Source organism: Sylvia atricapilla, chromosome 1 (genome assembly GCF_009819655.1).
Source record: "Sylvia atricapilla isolate bSylAtr1 chromosome 1, bSylAtr1.pri, whole genome shotgun sequence".
Classification (NCBI taxonomy): Eukaryota; Metazoa; Chordata; class Aves; order Passeriformes; family Sylviidae; genus Sylvia; species Sylvia atricapilla.
Window position 1 is genome coordinate 115,985,648 of NC_089140.1, and position 16,272 is coordinate 116,001,919.

Sequence of the window (16,272 nt, forward strand, 5' to 3'; positions counted from 1 at the left end):
AGGCTGGAGATTAGGAAGAACTATTTAGACACAGGGATGGGCGGCCAAGGGAGGTGGTGGAGTCACCGCTCCTGGGAAGGAAAGACCGGACGTGGCACTCAGTGCCCCGGTCCAGCTGACACGGCGGTGTTTGGTCACAGGCGGGACTCGATGACCGCAGAGCCCTCCCCCGGCCCGACCGAGCCCGGATCCGGGCACGGCACCGCCCCGGCGCCCCCGGGCAGCCGCCGCCGCCCTCAGCCCCGCCCCGCGCGCGGCGGGAGGCGGCCTCGCGCCCAGCATTTCCGGGTCGGAGGCGGGGCGGCGCGAGGGGGCGGGCGCTGACGTCGCCGGAGGGTCCGGGGGCCGCTCGGCGCCTGTTTATTGTTCTCGCCGTCGCCGCCTTCTGCCGTTCCCGGCGCCTGTGGGGCCGCGGTGGGAGGGAGGGCGGACAGTAGGACCGAGCGAGCAGAGCCCCTCCGCCGGCGGCGCGCGGGGGCGGAGGTAGGAGGCAGCGAGCGGGCGGAGGCGCCGCCCGGGGGCCGTTAGCCCGTTTCCGCCTCTCCGCAGCGCGAGCTCGGGCGGCGAGCGCGCGCGTCACGCCGGAGCGAAAGCGGGACAGCCCGGGAGCGGCATCCCGGGAGCGGCCATGGCCTACGCGTACCTCTTCAAGTACATCATCATCGGAGACACAGGTGGGTGAGCCCGGGCCGGGCCGGAGCGGGGCGGGGGGCGGAGAGGAAGGCCCGGCTCCCCGCGCCCATTTCCGCAGTGTTGGCAGTGCCGCCGACGTGGTGGCTCCGCGCGAGGAAGAGGCGGTGTCTCCCCCCCGCCTCTGCGCCGGGCCCCGCCCGCGGCCTCGGCCTTGTCTCCGGGTGGCCTTGGGCCCACGGCAGCCGCCTCTGGGCCTGGCCGGCGGGCCGCGGGGCAGCTCGGGCTGTGTCACCGGCCTGGCTGCGGCGGCAGAGCGGGGCAGCGGACAGGGAGACGGCGCTGTCACAACGAAACTTATAGCTGGGCAGTGCCCGTGGTTTGCAGCCTTGTGGCAGCGAGGCCACACTCCACCCCGCAGTTTTGTGATGAGTTTCTGTCTCATTGCTGTGAGTTACCTTCAGCTCAGGCTGCAAGGATGCTCTTTCCAGTCTCGGCTGGAGCTGCTGTAACAAACTGTGAAGAAACGCTGTCACAGGAAAATTAAAACCCCTGGCTCTTCCAGTCTGTTTTACAGGAGCCTTTTTTTTTTTTTTTTTAATGTGTGTTTATGTGCACACACCACTGCTTTTTCAGATGTTTCTTGGCACTTTTTAAAAATATTTTGAATCATAGAATGTCAAGGGGCTGGGCTGGGGCGTAAATATGATCTAGCCACAAACCCCTGCTATGGGCAGGGGCATGTCCCGCTGGACCACATTGCACAAGGCCCCATCCAACACGGCCATTTGAACATTCCTTAAAGACTTACTCCGTTCCGTTTGTAACTGGCTACTATGTGACAAAAAATAATGCTTACAAATGCTGCCGGCATAGCCCTGTGCTAAAAGGAATTGCTGCTTGAAGCCCCTTTGCCAATGTATTTTATGCTTTCTCAGCCTAGTATGGATGAGAGTAGCATACTTTGATCAAAATGTTGTCAGGACAAGGTAGCTAACTTAGCTGTGTGTTGTGCATTTTCCTTGTTGTTTTTCTCATACCTGTCCAAATGCCTTCTTTAGTAAGTGTGATGACACACCTATTATTTTAGATTCTATTCTGAGTGTACCTTCATAATTGTACTCCATACCTAGGAACCAAATTATCTGTTGGTGGATTATAATTATGCATTACAGTTGCATTACACACGAGGGTGTTAAATACATTAGATGCAACTACTATGTGACTTTTATCTGCTTTTTAAACATATATTTAAGCTCTGAAAGCTTTTTAGGCTTCTGCAGTAGCAGATGTAGTATAAGTGAATCTTTAGAAATGTATCACAGCTATAATGACTATGTTGGAAGCATTAGGCTGTAGATGATAACTGAAAATTCTGATTTTTGTTGGGTGTTTAGCTGAGTGACAGTTCATCAAGCCAGGATAGGAGGACAGGATTTGCACCTGTTCAAGGAGAAGTAAGAGGAGGTTTGTCAGGCCAGGGTGATGCAAGATGGTAATGCACAGTTCAGAATGACAGTGCGTCAGAACAGGTGGCCAGTTCTGGTGCATCCCTAAAACCTGTAGTCATTAAAGTGGTAGACAGCAGCTTACAGTTGCTTTGGTACATTGATTGTATACTGATTAAATTTTTACAGAGAGATATCCTCAGTGTGATAGTCTGTGCTGCACTCTTGCATTTGAGTTGTTTGAAACGTGAAATACGGAATGGATGTGTCACTTCTGAAGTTGTTGCAGCTGCTTAAGAGCCAAATATCGGAAGAGTAAGAGAAAGGAAACAGAGAGGAGGAAGGCTCACAAATTTGCCATTAGGGCAACCCTAATGCCCTTTTTGGTTAGTTTTTTTTTTTTTTAATTCTTATGGCTTGTGTTCTTGAGTTGCTACAGAAAGCTAATTAAAACTACTGCAATGATTATTCTTGAAGTGAATTGAATGTGTCAATAGTGGTTAGTTGGTTTTGCTTTTATTTGGATCTCCTGTGAGCCTTTTAAGTATTCTAATAGAGCTAGTACTGAAGAGCCAATTTATGTTGTGCACAGTTGCCAAGATGATGGTGGTGGTCTGGGTATTACTACTCTTCCTCAGAGGAAGGCAATTGAACTCAAAGTTCTGACTATGGAAATTCAGAGTGGATGGTGTCTCTCCTGTTCAGTTTCCATGGTTTCCCTCAGCGTTCCACCCAGTGAAGATACGCCACTGGACTCACAGACCATGTAGGTTTCATAGCAATCAAGAAATTTGTTTCTGGTATTTGATTTAGAGGCTTTGGAGATGCCTCAGCTGCCTGGTGACTCAGCAATTAGTTGTAAACAAACTGTGGGAGAAAACTAAGAGACTCAGCTGAGGACAGATGTTAACATTTAGCTCCTCTTTCAGCACTAAAAACAAAGTAAGGTTGTGCGATCTATAAGCAAACCAGTGAAAACCCCATGGAGTTATACAAGACACCTGTATGTGCCATCTCTGAATTGCCATTCCACATGTTTTCATCTGCTTAAACACAGGAATTCGGGATGATTTCAGTCTCTTAAAATGACAGTCACAGAGACTGACTGTACAAGACTGACTGCCTTGTGCTCAACAGTTCTTGTCCCTTTGCATTCCCTGTTTCATTGGTCACTGGCGTTCACTGCCAATGGCAGTGAATTGGCATGACTTTTTTCTTTTTCTGGTCATGGTAGCTTTATGAACATGAGATTGCTTCTAATCTAGTTGTTAACTGTATTTTTTAATACATAAAAATGGTTTTCTGTATAATTGGAACTGGTTTAGGATGTAAACCGGATCTAAATCTAAGGATCTGGTTTAGTTTTCTGTTGTGGGAGAGACCTGAAATGGCATGGCTGTATTTCAGGTACTCAAACAACATCTCTGTAAATCTGTGTGGTTTTTATGTTGTAGCTGTGGGTCAGTAGCTGTGGAGTTCAAGAGAAAAATACAAATATTATGGAATACTGACTACTGTGAGAGTTTATCAGGAAAAATCCTTTCATCTGGCTATTTCCAAAGCATTGTAGGGGTTTGCAAATTCGTTTAGAAGCATGTGTGGTGTGTGCTGCTTAGGACTGTACCTCTGAGACCCAACCAGCCTTTATGGTTGATGGTGTCTTGCATTTTGGTTGGCAGTAGGAGTTGGTGTCTTTATCCACTCTTCCCTATACATCTGCCTTTGGCCACCAGTTGAAGTTGAGGTGGACTTAGGTCTGAGCTAGGATGAATACTCTTGGCATATGAGAACTATCTGTTTGTGCAGTTGGTGACTGTAAGTCTGTCACTTTTTTCTTTTAGATCTTTTTCTGTATGATGGTAAAATCTTCTTTATTTACATGTTTGTTACCAGCAATGTACTGTGTGGGAATAAACTGAGAAATACACAAGATTTCTGTGAAGATGAGAGCTGGAATATTTTTTTCAGAGTAATATGCATTCATCAGAATTTGCTTATGTTTGAGTATGCTTTCTAGATTCCACCAGAGAATGCTCCTGAGCTTTAGGATACCTCAAGTACCAGTTTTGCAGTGGTCAGATTTCTTTCCAACGTAACTTGTCATTTGTAGCCCATCTAAATGTCTTTTTAGGATCACTGTTGCTGCATTTTCCATGAGCAGATCCACCTGCTTTTCTTGAATGTGTTACTGCAGCAACTCTCTGAGCTTTTTGCATAATGGACTTTCACTTGCCTTTCAATTTCAGCAGATAGTTGCTGCTCCTAGACCAAGAGTATCTCTAAGTTATTCTTATTAGGAGGCAATGATGAAAGAAAATATAATTGCTTGGTGGTCTAATTCTCCTCACTCTCTAGAGTAAAGTAAGCTGTCTAGTCAACCATTTCACTTACCTAGGAGACTTTCAAATGTTGAAATTAAGCCATTGAGTTCACTTTCTTTTTCTGTCCTCTTTGTGAAATCTTTCTAGTGAGTTTGCACTTTGCTCTGGAACAGCAGCTGTTATTAGCTGGTAATGTGTATGACCAGAGTCTTTTGCCCTTATTTTCTCTAAGTATGTAATAGTATTTCTTTGCTAAACCAGTTTTCATCTTCCCAGAGCTGGTGTTAATACCCTGTGATAGGTTGAGAACTCGTTTGTGCTGAAAACCAGGTCTGTACTACTTACATCTTGCTTTGAGACCGTTTCAATGATGCTTTAATCCCAAAAGAGCAGATATTAGGCGTTGTATAAGAACATCCTCTTATCCTCTTAGAAGTTGTTAACTATAATTAACAAACTATATGTCCATACAAGTGGTTTCATGAGACTGCTAGTGTGCACTCTTGTCTAATTCTAACACTTTAAAAAGAAGCCCCAAACACCTGTCCCATATTATTATGAATGGCAGCAGTTTCTAAGTGATTTGTGACCATGCAGAACATAAGGAAGTTTTTTTACAGACTCAAATGTAGCTTATTTATTGGAAATAATTTTTACTTATTTTTAAAACCTACAGTTAGCAGTGGAGCAGTGTCATACAAACTGAAACATGCTAAAGCTGAACAGCTCCTATAACTTTGTAGGCCTGTGCTAATTGTTTATGAGAAAGGAGAAATTTACATTATGGCTTCAAATATGCTGTGAAATATTTAAGTGCTGAAGCTAAATCAGCTTTAAAAGAGCTGTTTTTATTACTGTTCCCAGAACTGCATGGGCATCATGAAGGATTTTTTGGAGGTTGTTTTTCTTCAGTTGTTGTCCATGCTTATAATTGTATGTGAACCTCCTTTGCTCTGTATGTGAGAGTTTGGAATTTTTTTAGTTTGTCCTTCCTATAAATTTAAATAAAGCTTTCCCCATTTGATGCTGGAATTCTGACTAAGACATAACGGACTGAGAAGAGATAAGAAAAATCTTTGCTATAGGTTCATGTCTTGTTATGCCTAGGCCTGTGAAAAAAGTAATACTGCACTTTCTGGAGGTTGCATAAAGCTGCTGTGGTTGGAAATGGAGGACGAGGGAAGGAACTGCAACCTGTAATAGAAGAGGGCTTATGAAACATTTGAGAAGCTCTGCAGACTACTGGAAAGAACTAAAAGTATCTCATAAACCAGATTAGGAGGTATATATCTTGTGACGTGGTAATGTGTAATTACCTGGTTAAAATCAAAGTTAGTTTTAAAATCTGTGTTCTTATGTGTATCATCTAGATAATTATCTATCTATATATAATATGTATATATATAATAACCATATATATAATCTTGTCCATCATTTGAAATTGTGTTACTCTGTCTATAAGATTTATTTTGTTTGTTTTTCTAAAGGACAGTAAGAAAACAGGAAGTGTGGTTTCAGCTCAGTTGGTATTGTGGCACTGGGTTCATGGACATTCAAGCTGACATAGTTGGTTATGGTGTGAAAGAAGGAGTTCTTGCTTCCCTTACCTTGTGCTGACTTTGGTAGTCTGCCATGATCTGGATCCACTAATGCAGTAGAAAACTACCTTCTTTTCAGGTTAACTTTTTACTTAGTGGCTGAATCAGGTAATTTGGTCTTGTGGCTGTGTTTTTCCACAGTCTGGAGTACTTTGAAGGAAGGAAACTGAAACTAGGAAGATTAGTGAGAGCAAGATCTCAAAGGGAAGTAGGTCTTAATCTGTGTGTGTGGTGGACTGATTGATCACCATCAAGTACAAGAAAAATAGTTCTGTGAGATGGTTGAATTAATCCAGGGGTTTATCTGCCGCTAAAGTGAGTAGACCTTGTTACCACTTCTTGTCTCAACTATAGGCTCTGCTGCTTCTTAGCTGTCCGAATCACTGCTTGTGTGATCCTTCAGAGAGACAGCTCAGCTCACAAAAATGATTTTCAAACCTAAACAAATAGTAGTTATGCTCAAAAGGGTGCAAGAGCCCTATTGGGTAATGGAGGGGAGCTGTGTGGGAAGGAGTGAGTCTACTCACCAGAGACAGCAGGCAGATAAACACAGGAGATTTTTCTTAGCATTCAGGTTTTATTCCACAATTGAGAGCACTACTACTGCAGTTCTTTTCCTCTCTTACCTTTCTTGAGACACCGTGGTGCTTAGGTGAGCAGGTAAGGAAATTCTTACCTCTCCCTACCTTCTTTTTTTGATCCATTTTTTTGTTTTGAACCAGGCCAGCCTTTCAAGGCAACATCAGTGGAAGGAACACTGACTTTTGCCTAGAGGTAGGAGAAGCCTGAAAGTTTTCCCTCATGTTCAGTAGTACACACCTGACTTTTCAGCCACTAACTGAACCTTCCTTGCCCTATTCACAGGGAGTCAGGAAGAGGAGAAGGAGGCACTTCAGCTCTCTCAGCCAGAAATTGGCTCAGCTGTAACATCACCTGTGCTGTGCTTCAGAGCTGGTGTTTTTTTGTTTTGTTTTGTGTTTTTTTTAAGTCCTTGTTGCGAATGAGTGAGAAGGGAGAAAGGCAGCTTTACTGCTGAGCTCTGAAATAAACACAAGTACATAAGCAAGGGTGGTGTTGAAGCTGGGCCAAAGTGGACACCAGCAAAGTTCTGACAATGCCTTGTCTAAGGAAACTGACTGCAGGGTTGCAGCCAGATTAAGAGGAAGCTGTTAAGGGAGTCAGAGGAATTTGGAGAAGCACTTAGTCTGCTGGTTTGGAATTTAGAGCTGGAGGGCAAAATTACTATAGCACAAGTTCTACTTCCCATCATTTTTTGAGTACTAAGAAGCGATGAAGGGATCCTAAAACAGACACTTGCAAAAAGCAGGCTGCCTTCCTTCTGAACAGGTAATCCATTGTTTTCATTTGTTCCTAAGCAAGAGCTTTTGGTTTACTGTGGTTGTTGAAGTGTATCCAAGCTCTGTCATATGAAATACTAGAATTTTTTTTCTGATGTGGTTTATCTGAAGCTACATTAAAATAATTGTGGCATAAAATGGAGAATGAGTTAATTACTGAATCTATCCCTTTTGCATTCTGCAATTGACTATCATCAAGACATGCTCAGTTACTTTTCACAGTGTTTGCCTCATTTCAGGTGTAAGATTACAGTGCTAAGTGAACAAGATACTGGTAAACAGCCACTGTTCTTAGAGTTAACTGGTGTAGTTACTTTAAACCACCTGCATGCCGTAGAATTAGCTGCCTGCAGCTGTTAACTGATCTGTGCAGCATGTTTGTGTCACAAGGTGGTAAACTACTCCGGTATTCATATATTGCTCCTGTCTGTGATACATGTTCCTGGCGGTGATACATGCTTCTGCCTGTGATACAGGAGTTTGCTCAAACTCTGGAAGTGATTTGGGCTATAACATATTTACATAAGGACTTTTGTGATACAAACATGCAATATCTTAAAACTATAAAATTAAATGAAACCTCTATTTCAGTCAAAAGCAGTACATAACCTAGGGACTTTCAGATGGGATTTTTGTTGTTGTTGGAAGGTTCTGAAGTAGCAGGAATTGCATAGAAGAGAAACTGGTTATTTCTTCTGTTTCTCTGTGTGAGCCCATCAGTCTTCAGTCTGCTCCTAAAAGGCCTGCTCCTATGGAGGAGTGACCAGAGGTGCCGTCATCTTGTGCCACTCTGAGACAGGGCTTGCATCAAAGGGGCTGTGCTTGTCTGTTGTCTTTGCTCTGATGAGGGCGGTGTTTGTATCCTCATTTGAACTGACTTGGTCACCAGCCTTACAAGGGCAAGAAATACCAGGTTGCCACTTGAAAGCTCGTGCTGGAATACCTAATAAAATGTCATTTTGTTGATTAGATTTTGAAATACTGTTCCAACATTTGTAAGATTTGTGCAGGAATATTGGATTGGTTTGAGGTTTTGGTTTATCCATTGATACTGAAATCACTTTGCAGGGTTAACGGCAAAAGCTATTTCTGGTGTGACTGACAGGTTTTTTGTAAGTGAGGTGGTGATTATGTTCTCTGATGGGGTAATTTTATTTCATTGGTGATCTAAAAGGTACCTGTATCTATAAACACTGTTCACAGAATGAGCTGTGTAGGAAAAGACCTTTGAAATCATCAAGTCCAGCCCATGACCTAACCTAACACCTCCTTATCACTAAACCATGGCACTGAGTGCTGCATCCAGTCTTTTTTTAAACACATCCAGGGATGGTGACTCCACCACCTCCCTGGGCAGACAGTTCCATTGCCCAATCACTAAGTAAAGAATTTTTTTTTCAGATGTCTAACCTAAACTTCCCCTGGTGCAGCTTGAGACTGTGTCCTCTCAGTGGTTGCCTGGGAGAAGAGACCAGCCTCCACCTGACTACAGCCACCTTTCAGGAAGTTGTCTAGAGTGATAAGGTTACCTCTGAGTCTCCTTTTCTCCAGGCTGAACACCCCCAGCTCCCTCAGTCGTTCCTCACAGGGTTTGTGTTCCCAGCCCCTCACCAGCCTCGTTGCCTCCTCTGGACGCGCTCAAGTGTCTCAAGGTCCTTCCCAAACTGAGGGCCCAGAACTGGACACAGCACTCGAGGTGTGGCCTCTCCAGTGCCCAGTACAGGGGAAGAATGACCTCCCTGCTCCTGCTGGACACACCATTCCTGATCCAGGCCAGGATGCCACTGGCCTTCTTGGCCACCAGGGCACACTGCTGGCTCATGTTCAGCTGCTGTCACCAGAACCCCCAGGTCCCTTTCTGCCTGGGCACTGTCCAGCCACACCAATCCCCAGTCTGTAATGGTGCAGGGGGTTATTGTGGCTGAATGCAGGAGTCCGAACTTGGACTTGTTAATTTCATCCTGGTGTGTGGGAGTGGGTGGAGCCCCGGCTGCTTTGCCCTGGAGGGAGCCAAGCTGAGGAGTCAAGGAAGAATTTCGAAACTTCACCCAGAGCCCCTAAGACAAAGACAAACCTCCTAGTCACGGCAACCTGTCCGGAGACCCACAAGCCCCCTCGGGATTTTATGTAGATCTGTTACAATTGATTGGTTCTGTACCCTTTTCCTCCCACCCTGGTGTCCCATAAAAACCCCTGGGTTTCCTCTGGTCGAGAGAGGTTCCTCGTCCCTGGAGCCTTTCGCTGGTACCCTCTCAATAAAGTACCACCTGCGGAAATTCCACACGAGACCTCTCTCTCTCTCACTACGGTCTGGCTAAAAGAGGGGCTAAACTCACAAGGGCATGAGCTGAGAGCACTGAGCTGAAATCACTGAAAGCTGAAATCACTGAGCTGAAAAATCACTGCTCTGCCCGATGCTGAGAAGCCCCTCTGCCAGCTGAGGAGCGCCCTGACCCCCCAAGGAGCTGTTTCTAGCGGGACATCCTTTGGGGTGGCTGTGGCGCTCTGGGTCCCAAGCGGCGGACCCCATCCACCAGCTGGAATACTGTTGGACTCTGCCCATCCATCCAATCATTCCAGGTCTTTCTGCAGAGCCCTCTTGCTCTGCAGCAGATTGACACATGCTCCCAGCTTAGTGTCATCTGCAGATTTACTCATGGTGGACTCATCCCTCATCCAGATCATCAGTGAAGATATTAAACAGGACTGGCTCCAGCACTGATGTCTGGGGGACACCACTAATGACTGGATGCAGCACTCTTTGCTGCCACTCTCTGGGCGTGGCCATCCAGTCAGTTCTTAACCCAGTGATGAGAGCACCTGTCAAAGCTGAAGGCTACCAGATTTTCCAGGAGTGTGCTGTGGGAGACAAATGTCAAAGGCCTTGCTGAAGTCCAGGTAGACAACATCCACAGCCTTTCCTGCATCCACGAGGCGGGTCACCTGGTCATAAAAGGAGACCAGGTTGATCAGACACGACCTGACGCTCCTGAACCCGTGCTGGCTGGGTCTGATACCCTAGCCAGCCTGTAAGTGCTGTGTGGCACTCAAGATGATTTGTTCCATAATCTTGCTGAGCACTGAGGTCATGCTGACTGGCTTGTAGTTTCCTAGATACTCCTTCTGGCCCTTCCTGTGCATGGGTGTCACACTGGCCAGCTTCGAGTAGCTGGGACTTCCCAGCTGAACTAGGACTGATGGTAGATGATGGAGAGCACCTTTGCAAGCTCATTTGCCAGTTTCCTTATCACCGATGAATCCATCTGGTCCCATAGATTTGTGAGCATCTTAGTGGCTCAGCAGGCCTTTGACTGCTTCATCCTGTGGGGAGACTATTCTCTTCCCTGACACCATCTACCAGCCCAGGAGGACAGTTGTCTTGAGGATGATCTGTCTTTCTGTTGAAAACTGAGGCAAAGAACACCTTCTTTAAGTACTAAGTACTGCCTTTTCCTCATCTTTAGCTACTAAATTCCCTCTCACACCTACTATAGGATGGAGGTTGTCCTTGCTCTTCCTTTTGCTATTAATGTATTTATAAAAATATTTTATTGTCTTTTATAGAAGTGGCCAGGTTGAGTTCTAAATGGGCTTTTGCCTCTAATTTTTTTCCTGCATTTTTCCTAGCAATTCCCTTAAGCATTTCTGGGGATACCTGTCCCTCCTTCCAAAGGTGATACACCCTCTTTTTTTTTTCCTTAGTTCCTTCAAGAGCTCCTTGCTCATCCAGGCTGGTCATTTTCCTTGTCAGCTCATCTTTTGGCACACAGGGACAGTCTGTTCCCATGCCTTTGAGATTTTTGTTTTGAAGCATGCCCAACCTTCCTGGACTCCTTTGTTTTTAAGGGCTGCTTCCCAAGGAACTCTCCGCATAAGCCTCTTGAATAGGCCTAAGTCTGCCCTCTGCAAGTCCGGTGTGGAAGTTTTATTGATGCCCCTTCTTGTTTCACCAAATATTGAAAGTTCTATAATTTCATGATCACTGTGCCCCAGAGACAGCCTCCAGCCACTGCATCTCCCACCTGCCCATCTCTGTCTGCAAACAAGCAGGTCTAGTGTAGTCCCCTCCCCTGGTAGGATCTCTCACCAGCTGTGATAAGAGCTCTTCTCTGAGTAGAATTATTAATATTTTAAAATTCCATGCACTTTTGTGTTCTGTCCCTGCAGCTCCCATACTCTACCTTTCTCTGTTTCTTTCTTGCCTGCAGTGCTTTTCCCCATTCCTTCTCCACTTCTTATGTTTACTAATTTTTTAGGAACAGAATCTATACCTACTTTAAAGCCGCTTGTGTTCTGACAGCTTGCCATCATAAGCCAGAAAGCTAAAGAGATCTAGTAAGGCAGATGCTGCAAATTTTGCCTTGGACTACAGTTCCATGCCACTCTGTGTTATTGATCTGCTGGCTGCTGCATTTCTTTTCCCTCATTTAAGCTAACTCTACTGCTTCTCTGACCCTGCATTAAGCCATTTCTGTTCGCTTTGTCACTCTTCTTGTTAGAGTGGCATGCTTACCCAGCAGACAACTGAAATTACTTCAGAACTCATCTAAGCTGTGTGGAGAAATGATCAGGAGCATACTGGAGAGAAGAGAGTAGAGACAGCAGCACTAGCAATGAGCTTAGGCTGTTGCAATTGCTGCATTGTTTGAGATATTAATCTGAGTGTCATCAGTTGGCCACAATTCATTTTGTGGCAAAACCAAATGCAGGATTCCTGTTTCTGTTAGACTTCATTGAAACTGGCTACTGGTCTTAGAATTAAAGTCTGAAATTAAATAGGTGGTAGTTATATTTCTGTAGGCATTATTTCCTCATTATACCATACTAAAAAACTTTGCTGTATTTGGAACTAGAAGGACAAGTGTCACTATATGCAAACCTCTGATATGTGTATCTTTTGTCAGGGGTGAGGCTCTTTTCCTTATCTTTTTGTTTGCTGTCTTTTATTACTAGATATGTCAGCTGTTGCTGACCTCCAGTATGTGGTTAGAATAGCTTTATCTTGCTGGACAGATAAAACAAAGTACAGCAGGAACATGGATGCTACAGAGTAGTATGTTTTGTGAGAATAGCTCAGAGTTTGAACCAAATATATTGTGGTTAAATTTTAAAGGCTGAAAAGATGAAGTTTGCACAGAACAGGAAGAATAACCCCACCAAGTAAAAGAAGGAAAAATTACCTGGAAAAAGTAGTGTGTTTGCAAACCTGGATAGTTTGAGTACTCCTGCTGACTGCATTAACTTCTACTGTTCTATACTTTTACATATAGAAGAAATTGGCCAGTTTGACCAGTGTCCATGTAATGGGAAGTAGTTAGACTGATTTCTGGCACGAGTTGGTTTCTGAGGGGGGACAGTGTTTGTGTTACCTGTCTGACTGTAATGTAAACTCAGTTGCTGCCAGCTCTTCTTGGACTGCTTTTTGGCCTATGGGGGGCCAGTGGGCAGCAGCATATAGTGGTTGTAAGCAGCTACAGACCTGCTGCAGTTACCTCAGGGGATAAATAAAGAGCTGGTGGGGAGGCTGATGCTATTGAGTCTAAGCTTGGGAGAAAGCTGGAAGTACTGAAGGAGATTAAGGGTTGTGAGGAGTAGCAAGCCCTGTAGTTGTTGCAGAGGAGGATGTAAAATGGTACTTTGAAAGTCTGTTAGAAAATTTCTTTTCCACTTAATTTTAAAGGTAGAACTACTTTTGCAAAAGAATAATTCATTTTTGTTCAATTTTAGAAAATAATTGCTTTGGCTATAATGTTTCTAGAACTTTAAAAGCTGTAATTAAAATACTTTATACACTTAAAAGTATTTGAGATTTGATACCTTCAGTTCTAGTAATTTATTTAATGCAACATGTAACATTTCCTTAAATTAATTTCTGTTGGTCCTTTACAGGATTTTTCAAATGTGTTTAACACTTATTTCTTTTCTTTCTTTTAGGTGTTGGGAAATCATGTTTATTGTTACAGTTCACAGATAAGCGGTTTCAACCAGTCCACGATCTCACTATTGGTAGGTCTCTTGTGCTGCCCATTGTTTTTAGTTAAATGGTTGGGGTACCTCAGGATGCATTTATGAGTTTGTTGTGCTGCAGAAGTGCAGGATTTGTGCTGTATTAAGGTGGCAGTGAATGTCTAGCTAATGAATATATGTTAGCTCATAAAGTCAGCTGGGGGTCTTTTATTGGGATAGTATAATCTGAAACAATTTTAGAAGTTCATGACTGCAGTATCTAAACCGTTTCTTCAGAACAGCTGAAAATTGGGCACAGAAGAATTGTCCAGGCTTGAAATTCACTTCATGGTGATGGAAGTGGCATTTTTTTGCTAGGGAACGTAATATTTGCCTAGCCACAAAACCTTGAAGACAAGTTAAACTATAGCAAAGGTAACCTTAAAGATGAAAGTAAAAAAATTATTTGGGAAGAGTGACTTTTGAATAGAGGGCTGAAGTGTGAAAGTATAGGGTTTTTATTTTCCCAACTCTTCAAATCTTTGTGGACTATTTGTGTTAAGTATGATTTGATAGCAGGGGAATGAATACATGTTGACACATTGCCTCTGATATAACTACAGTAAATAATGCAAGCTTTTATTTATCTTTTCACACAAAATAAGAGCAAGAGTGTGGCACTAAATTCTTCTGAGGGCAAGTTTAGTCTGCAGATAAATTTTGCTGTTAAGCATAACAGATGCTAGTCTCAGAGGAGATTGCAGAACCTTTCAACTTGTTGATGTTCTTTCAAGGAACCTATCAGCTTTAATCATGAGCCTTGCACAAAATGTATCCTAGTCTCTATTTTTAGTTTGTGCCCTGGAGTAGGTAGGCTCCCTGTGTTTGGGAGTACGAAATAGCTGCTTGAAATATAAACATATTTTCTTCATATAACAGAATGTATCAGGTGGTTTGATTATGAGTTCCCTTTCTCTTGACAGTCCTTCCACACCTTGTGTGTGCCTGTCATTTAGTTCAAATTCTCTGGCAAACATCAGTTTTCAGATACTTGTGAGGTCTTGGCAGCAGATAGGCTGGCTGAAGAAAGAGCCTGAGTACTTTAGGGAGGCATGACTTAATATCATCATTTCTTCTTTAGGCCTGCCAAATATATGACACCTTATATATCACTCATGCATTTGGCAGCCCTGTCACCTCAGACTGATAGGCTGTGGGAAACAGCTTCACCTCAGCAGGATGATTGTAGTGCCAGTTCTTTGCTTGGCATAGGACTAGCTGAAATCTGGGAGCAGAGCAGAAATTGAAGCTAGTAAGATGAGGAGGTGAACATAGAAGCAACATAACAAGGGATGGAGTAATGGAGCCTGGGAAGCTGCTTGAAAAGGAGGGAAGAAGGATTTTAGCTTTTATATTTTTTCATGTATTTTTAATTCTGCAATTCTTCAGAACAGAACTGTAAACTCTGTATAGAGTGTTAGCTACTGTTGTCCCACTTTGGTCAGACAAAACAATTCATCTCTAGGTCTGGGAATCAAGGACACATTACTGTATCAGACATTGAAAATGTAAACATAAGTGATTTGGGGGTGGGCAGCAAACTTGGGGTAAATTACTTCATCACCTGATGCTGTAATTGGAAGATTAACCCCCAATATGCAAACGGTCCAAACTTACAAAAGTATGAAAACCCATGACCCATCATCCATTTTTTGGGTGTAGCCCCTGGGGGGGGCTTCGTCTGCCTGACATGTGCCTTAAGATCCTTCAATAAATGTAACTGCATTTTATTCCCCTTGATATTGTCTGGCCTCTGTTTTTAGGTAGTCCCTAAAGGCATCAGAAGAGATTAGAAATGCCTCATTAACTACAAGGGCATGCGTGTATTTTGGCCAGTTTCTCCCAACTACCCAAACAGATTTGGAAAGACAGATAAAGAACATGAGTTCAAAGTCGATTGCGTGCCCCTGTGGGGGTGGGTTGAATTACTTGATTTACTGTTAATGACCTCAAAATTGCTTTAAAAACTAGTATAAAAGGCTGAAGTTTTCCACTGAAGAAGTTACTTTTGTTTGTTTGGAACGCACTTTTTTTTCCTCTCAGTTATAGAACTTGGATCTTTAACTAGCTAGAATTTTGAAAGTGGGTTTTTTTTCCCCATAAACAGGTGGATTTTAAATAATACAGCAATAAAATTTGTCTTGTCGAAGGTGACTGATTGTGTGCTCACTTAATAGTTTATTTATTGATAAAGAATTGTAAGCTTAATTTTTCTAAACTGGTCCCAGCAATCTGTCATTGGTAGAGTGTTAAAATAACTGTGACTCTTCAATTTCCTGTTTACGTTTGAAGGAGTATATTTTCCCCTCTAATCTAGAGCTACTAAGTGGTTTGGAAAACTTTGTTGGAAATACCTCCCAGACACTTAGACAGTAACAGTTACCTTTGTTCTAGAAAGCTCTCTCAAGCAGCTGGAAAATTGGATAAAAGCAGGTGCGAAAGATATTATTTCTACTGTGTTGACTGACTTTAACGTACGTTCTTGCTTCGTAGTACTTGACATTCTCTTTCTGATATGTGCTAATAATGTAATCTTTTGTAAAATCTGTTCAGGTGTAGAATTTGGGGCTCGAATGATAACTATTGATGGAAAACAGATAAAGCTTCAGATATGGGATACGGTAAGTAATGAGTCATAAAAATTGTTTAAACATCTTGCTCCACTAACTTTTCCTTTATTCTGGCTAAACTCTCATAAATTAGCTCCGTAGATAAGTACTTTGTCTTGCAGCTTTCTTTGGTTTCTATAAAGTTAAGATTTGCTAATATTTCATTTTTTTGGTGTGATGTATTCTTTGGGATTTGCACTGTAACTTCCTTTGCATTTCCAAGGTAGAAGAAAACACATGGCTCACTTTTCATATAAGACTGAAGGATGCATGTTTAAGACAGTAAATATTTCAGTCAAGAA

The 16,272-nt window shown here is 43.3% G+C and overlaps 1 protein-coding gene across 1 annotated transcript in view; it reads left to right on the forward strand.

Annotated features, from left to right (window-relative positions):
• The first annotated feature begins 418 nt into the window (after positions 1–418).
• The window catches only part of RAB2A (RAB2A, member RAS oncogene family), a 42,840-nt gene continuing 26,986 nt past the window's right edge, over positions 419–16,272 (forward strand). The window contains exons 1-3 of the mRNA XM_066331780.1: positions 419–674; positions 13,290–13,361; positions 15,915–15,982. Coding sequence (XP_066187877.1) covers positions 629–674; positions 13,290–13,361; positions 15,915–15,982 — 186 coding nt within the window. The 5' untranslated portion in view covers positions 419–628. The remainder of the gene's footprint in view (positions 675–13,289; positions 13,362–15,914; positions 15,983–16,272) is intronic.